This window comes from Capricornis sumatraensis, chromosome 12 (assembly GCF_032405125.1).
Source record: "Capricornis sumatraensis isolate serow.1 chromosome 12, serow.2, whole genome shotgun sequence".
NCBI lineage: Eukaryota > Metazoa > Chordata > Mammalia > Artiodactyla > Bovidae > Capricornis > Capricornis sumatraensis.
The window spans coordinates 42335091-42342065 of NC_091080.1; the positions used below are offsets into that span (position 1 = coordinate 42335091).

At 43.0% G+C, this 6975-nt stretch overlaps 1 protein-coding gene and 2 non-coding genes across 3 annotated transcripts; all 3 read right to left on the reverse strand.

The window, feature by feature from the left end:
- Positions 1-1842: 1842 nt before the first annotated feature.
- On the reverse strand, positions 1843-6716 carry RPL21 (ribosomal protein L21). Its single transcript, XM_068984429.1, has 6 exons — positions 6652-6716; positions 4325-4403; positions 4016-4077; positions 3422-3534; positions 2756-2906; positions 1843-2648 (listed from the first exon to the last, which is right to left on the reverse strand). Exons 2-6 carry the CDS (start codon positions 4389-4391, stop codon positions 2559-2561), a joined length of 483 nt encoding a protein of 160 aa, XP_068840530.1. The 5' UTR covers positions 4392-4403; positions 6652-6716; the 3' UTR covers positions 1843-2558.
- LOC138089387 (small nucleolar RNA SNORA27) lies at positions 3265-3391 on the reverse strand. Its single transcript, XR_011145812.1, has one exon. It is a non-coding gene; the product is annotated as a small nucleolar RNA SNORA27 (small nucleolar RNA).
- LOC138089383 (small nucleolar RNA SNORD102) lies at positions 3638-3708 on the reverse strand. Its single transcript, XR_011145809.1, has one exon. It is a non-coding gene; the product is annotated as a small nucleolar RNA SNORD102 (small nucleolar RNA).
- Positions 6717-6975: the final 259 nt, after the last annotated feature.

A 6975-nucleotide genomic window follows, 5' to 3' on the forward strand; every position in this document is an offset into this window, starting at 1 on the left:
GCCTCAGCAGCCCTCCAGCACTGAGGTGTCCTATGATCCTCCATTTCCTTTTTGACAAGTCAAATTACACTTCATTTAGTGAGTTAGTGGAATCACTCAAAGCACACAAAGGACTTCCAGAAAATCCTTTGGTCCAATCTGTCGGACTTGCAGACAATCCTCATTTTACAGGAGCAACACAAAACAAGGTTAACATGACTTGCTGGAGCATAAACAAACGTTTGAAATAGCCTGTTTCCACGTTACATGAAATATTTAATAACCCCAATTACTCCTGAGCAACATGGTTGGTTAGCCCTCAAAACTCAGAAACACTGTAGGTTATGTCACTGTAGTCAATAAATGCTCTTCAACAAGAAAAGCACTGCCTTTTAAAACAAGTACACATCTCCTTTAGGTTGATTTTCCTGTAGTTTATAAAGTCCACAGGAAAATAAAACCACCTAAAGTATGTCTTCAAAAAAAAAAAAAAGCAGTGCTTTTCTCATCCAAGAGCATTTATCAAGGACTTATGTGCCAGGGGCTTCCCTCATAGCTCAGTTGGTAAAGAATCCACCCGCAATGCAGGAGATCCTGGTTCCTGGGTTGGCAAGATCAGCTGGAGAAGGGATAGGCTACCCACTCCAGTATTCTTGGGCTTCCCCGGTGGCTCAGCTGGTAAAGGAAGGTAAAGTCGTTCAGCAGTGTCCCACTCTTTGCAACCCCATGGACTACACAGTCCATGGAATCCTCCAGGCCAGAATACTTAAGCTGGTAGCTTTTCCTTTCTCCACGGGATCTTCCCAACCCAGGGATCAAACATCTGTCTTGAGAACTTTTTTTTCTTTATTTTGGGGGGGGGGGGGGGCGGTGGCGGATTTCATTCCATCAACCTAAACCAGATGGTATTTCCGATTCCAAGCACTTTCATACCCTTCCTTAACATGGTTTTATCAGGGATGGTTCAACTATGATTCAAGGTAAATGAAAGACAAGCAGAAATTCCATCAAATAAAGAAAGTCAAGTACGGGTGTTTTGGGCCAAGGCAAGCGTATGTGCAGAACTGGGGCAATGCACAGAATTTTCCTAATAGAGCCATCATGTAGGAAAAGAATATTTAGTAGGACCTGGACTTCACTTAGTTACAGACAGCTGTTTTAATATTCCTGCCCTGGATGAAAACTGCAAACTCAACAGATCACAATGTTGCCACCAAACACTATGTGACACCATGTTGAGTGTTTTACATGGCTTCCAATCAATCTCCACAACCACCCTGGAGGGGGAGATCTTTCATTCCTCTTTGCAAAGGCAGCAGAAGTGACACAGGCTAAGCAGTATGCATTGTAAGAAGAGACTCAGCAAGTGTGAAGTCTTGAAGCTACTCTAACAGTAGCTGCAAGAAATGAAGAGAAAGTGAGACTAAAAAGGAAGGAATGAAGAAATAGCTGTGAAAGACATTCATAAAATAGAATTTTCAAATAGGCAAAGTGACTTCAACTGGTGCATAAGCAGTACCATCAACTTACCTTGAAAAACACAGAACAGGAATGCCAACAGATGCAATTCATTAAGGTTTCATTTTCTGCAGTGGTGGTAAACAATTTCTTTTGCCCAACAGTCATGTTTAAACATAACCCTCCACCACCAGGTACGCATCTTTAAGGGCAATTAATAACCTACCACAGTCACTGTGTTAGGTTAGGAATCCAAGACTCAGTGCCAGGTTTGCTGGACTCCAAAGCAGACCTACGACCATACTGCCACCCCAGATAAAACCAAAGGCCGCCAACACCAGGTTTTCACTCATTCACAGCATTTACTAACATCATATACAGGTTCTTTTCTCTAACAGTGGGGAGAGAACACCCTTTAAACAAGCTTGCTACAATACTGAAGGCAAGGGAATGGGTGGGTCAAGCCCCTACTGGGTGTTTACCACATCCAATTAATAATACCCAGGAAGTAACAGAACCCAAAATGTGCTCCAAAGACACTAAGCAGCTTTAAAATCTTATTACTATGAAGCAATAAACCCTTGCCCGACTCTCCCCCCTCATAACCTTGGCAACTTACTTGACTTGTGCCTCTGCTTCCTTTCATGCAGAATGGGCAAAACTGAACTTATTCCAAGTTTTTTGAGTACATTTTGTTAAGTGTTTAGAAGGCCACATCAGTTTAAATAAAAAAGGTCTTCCGGTTTTTAACACTCCACTGAGCACTGCTGCATGAATGGTCTAAATAGCTCAGGCTTCAAAGTTAAGTTCCTGATCCTCAAAACACATCTATTTATGATGCAATTAGGAATAATCAACTTTTCCTGAACTTAACTATAACGCAACAGATAATCTTAATTGTTCATTCATTATATCCCCCCCAACAGGGATTTAATAGGCTATTTTCCAAGAAGTAAAAATACTTTATAAATAATATCTGGCAGTTCGAACAACAAACTATCTTACACCTTTCAGGAAGAAAAAACACTAAATTTGAAAAGACATTACCCACTGAATTTGGACACAACTCTACTCAATTAAGAGAAACATTTGTACAGTCCAGGTCTTTATTTTTACACCCATCAGGCCATGAATTCATAGGGGATGGGCTCCAACAGTTCGGGTTCCTTTCCATTGGTCCTCACAAAGTGTGCTTCTCTAGGTGGAGCAGGCTAGAAAAACACAAGGGAATAATTATATAAAGTACTGTAACTCAATTTTAAACTGCTCCCAGAACCAATAACACACTCAACACCAAAAAACCCTGCCAAGTACTCACCTGGCGCTTCAGCTGAACCCAAGTCCCTTTCTCTTTGGCTTCCTTCTTTTTCTGATCATTTTCCTTCACACGTTTCAGGAAGCTATCTCGGCTCTTAGAGTGCTTAATATGCTCAATACGCACATTAATTCTCTTGGCAAGAATCTTGCCCCTGGAGAAAAAAGAGCCTTGTAAGTGCTTCATCAAAAACACAGCCTAAATTCAGAGAATCCTTTCATGGGTTTCCCTTTAAACCATGAACCTCTACCCACAGACAGGATAAACCAACAAGATGACAGCAAATTTACAATCATTTATTAAATCTTGCTGAATTGGGTGTTGAGGCAAACATCCCCATTCATAACCTCTCTTCTGTGAGATGACAGACTGAAATACCAAATAATTTAAGCAAAACCAGACCACTAATAAAATGTACAACTTATTAAATTCTTACTTTCTGAAAACTCTAACTACTTAGTTAACATACTGCATAAGATTTTAACACTGAAAGGTGCAAACTAAGTTTATTACAATGTTTCCTCTGACAGGTTACAAGACAAACACCCAGTTTGCCTGAGTTTTAAAAGGTTGTTTCCTTTGCCCCACTTGAATGACCAATAAAGACATAAGTCCAATTGGCAAAGTGAAAGGGGGTGTGAGGCAATACACAAATTTGACCTTACTTACTTAACTTGTTTGTTTACAATGATGCCAACAGCATGCTGGGTAACATTGTAGACTCTCCCAGTTTTGCCATGGTAACATTTGTGGGGCATTCCTTTTTGAACAGTACCCATTCCCTGTTTAGAAAGGAAATCAATGTTATACCAACAATTTCCCCTCTCCTTTTAAACCCAAAGTAAGATATTTTAACTTTGTTTTTTCTTTAAAAGGCAACTCAAGAGCTCTCAGAGCCGGTGAAATGTCATTTTCACGTTGCTTTAAGCAATCAAAAAGACAATCATCATTAAGCTCTGGAGTGCCAGGACACATACACTCAAGTTCTTATGATCCCCCCTCCCCCCACTTTTCCACTAGCTGTTAAAAACAAGTAATGAGAAAATTCTTAAGACTCAAAAATAGCATTTTAAAAGCTTGTTTTTGAAAGTGAAATTACAATAGTGATTCCACACTCTAAGGAGCTCCTTCTCAGTAAATGGATTTCCCCTCAATTAGGAAGATAAAAAGATGTAATACACACTGTTCAAATTTCAGTATTAAACACGACTTTCCTAACTTCTAATGTTATTCTGTGGTTAATTCTCCAGTTTTCTAATTTACCTTGATATCTACAATATCACCCTTCCTGTAGATTCGCATGTATGTGGCCAAAGGAACAACTCCTGCAAAAAGAAAAAAAAAAAAAAAGTCAATATTGAGAGTAAAAGAAATACTTACTACCTTCAACACACTACTTTTTGGCTTTTAGAAGTACTTTATCTTGATAGCCAACAATTTAGAAATTATATATAAAATGCATGTTTTATATTTATTAAAAGGCAGATGCTGATTAATCAGTGTCATTTATTAAGAACACACTGTATGAACTGCAACACACAGGCAATAAACCAGGAGGGCAGCTCCACTCACCATGTTTTCTGAAAGGCCTGGAGAACATGTAGCGGGTGCCCCGCCTCTTTCCCTTTGTGTTGGTCATCTTGGCGAATCACTGAAACCAGAAAGCACAGAACACTCAAACACAGCGTCAACATTGCCATCTTCTCCTTTAACCAAAAAACATGTAATTACAAATGCACTCATTTCAGTAGCAACATCAGAATTAGGCAACCATCTACAAGGTTAGCTCACCAATCAATAGCTCTTATAAAAGGGGAAGCAGCAGTAATTTTACCAAGATTTTTGCCAAAATCGCCTAAAAAGTCTAAGAAGCAGAACTGGATTTCAGAATCCAAACCAGCACTTTCCCTACGAGAATATAAAAACACAACAGGACCCTGGCATACTATTTCTGAGACTGCCAAGAGCACTGGAATTACTAGAAGGCAAAGCACAAAACTCAGTCTTTTATTTTTGCATATTGGATAAACCCCCCTTTCAACCTACAGGTTTCTCTTATACAGCTTCTATTAACTTACCAAAAATCTCTAACTCACTTCACCTATCTAATTACTCAGTTGTTTACCAGGAAATGTAAGGTTTATCTACATGCTGTTTAACTTTTCACTGTTTCCCAAAAGGTCAAAATAATGGTTTTAATTGCTTCAGATCACCCAAGAGAACTATCATTGCTGGCAACGACTCCTACCACAAGGAGATCACAAGTTAGAACGCAGTGTTCTAACCTAAATCAATCTCTCAATGTTACCATATCTTCAAAAGAAGTGACTCCCAAGAATCTTTTTCATATGACTTGCCTGGCAAGGAAGCAGAATAATGTTTTAGCTAACCCATCAAAGTTAAACCACTGTGCACACTCTTACTTCATATTCTACTAATTACTCTGTAATGGTCTCTATGGGAAAAGAATATTAAAAAAAAGACATATGTATAACTGATTCACTCTGCTGTACACTACAAACATAACATTGTAAATTGACTGACTATATGCCTATAAAAACTTTTAAAAAAATTCACAACGAAAAAGAAAGCCAAGAAGAATCTATCAAGCCCAAAAACGCTTCAATTCTCAACTCTACATTTGCACTAAGTTCATATAAACTCGACTTACGTTCATAAACAAGGAAACATGCTCTGTGGGTATCAGTAATGTAAGTCATCTCTTGAGTACTGAGCCTACTAGTTAGAAATCCATTCACAACCCAAGACACATGACTTGCCTTTCCCAAAGTCAAAATGAGATCCACTACGGAGCGCATCTCGCAGTTTGGGCAACTCTGGCAACTGGCTGCTACAAACTAGCCTGCCAGCCTCCTCTGTCCTGGGACTTCCCAGGCAAGAATACTGGAGTGGGCTGCCATTTCCTTCTCCAGATCTTCCGGACCCAGGGATTGAACCCGGGTCTCCCGCATTGTAGGCAGACGCTTTACGGTCTGAGCCACCAGGGAAGTCCACAAACTAGACAAAAAGACGCAAAAACTAGGGCTAAGTGGTTTCTTACTTAACTCCGCCTCCCCCCTCGCCCCTCCAAACTTTTCAGAACTAAAGCGTCTGCCTACAATGCAGGAGACCTGGGTTCGATCCCTGGGTCGGGAAGATCGCCTGGAGTAGGAAATGGCAACCCACTCCAGTATTCTTGCCTAGTAAATCCCACGGACAGAGAAGCCTGGTGGGCTACAGTCCACGGGGTCGCAAAGAGTCGGACACGACTGAGTGACTTCACTTCACTCAACACTTGCTGCCCTGCATTAATAATACACCGGTAGCCAACAAAAGCATTTTCCCTTTGTCCAACTGGGGCCCCAAGACAACATTTAAACGACCCGAAATCACTCCCTGTTATGAAAGACTAACGGCCTCGGTTTCTTGGTCCAGGTGGACTCTGGGCACCTCTGCGGTTCTCCGACCAGGACCCCAGGCTTACACACACGCCTCGCCAACCCGTTCCCACCACACTGAAGCCCCTAGCCGGCAGCACGTATACTTCAGCTTCTGCAACGAGAATAAGGATGCCACCCTGAAGGCATTCGAAAAGAAAGGGTCACGCGGCCTCAGAGCCGGTCCGAGGAATCCCAGGTCAGCGAGGCTGAAGCCGTGCAAGCGCCGGAAGAACCAGTTCCCTTGCCCCGACAGACCCGAGTCATGTCACCCAAGGGCCGCGGCCCCGCTACTCCGGGATCCTTCCCCTCAGCAGGTCGGGCCTCGGCCCAGCCCCGGGGCCGCGGTCCCGGGTCTGGATGGACACGGCCCCACCACTTGAGCCAACGGCCCCCGGAGAAGCTAGACAGCCTTTCTAGGGCTTCATGCGCGGCCTCAGCCGCCACAGGGTTGAAACTCACGCCTGAGGAGCCAGGGGAGAGACGGGAGGCGGCGGGAACCACGAGTTGGCCTTTACCTGGAAGATGGCGGTTCCGGCCGAAAAGGAGGAGGCGGGGCCGCGCATGCGCCTTTCAAGGTGTGGGCTGCCCACGGCGCTGCCTGAAGAAACGCCGATCGACAGCCATTCTTTTCCTGGGGAGTGAGATCATCGTCCCTGAGGATGAGGAGAGCCTGTGAGGATACTATCCTTTCTTGCGAAAGAGAGGGCGAGGTAATCGACCGACACAGGCTGACACTTGGCTCTTGCCAGACAGCCCGGAAAGGGGCCTTCAAGGGGGTCCAAC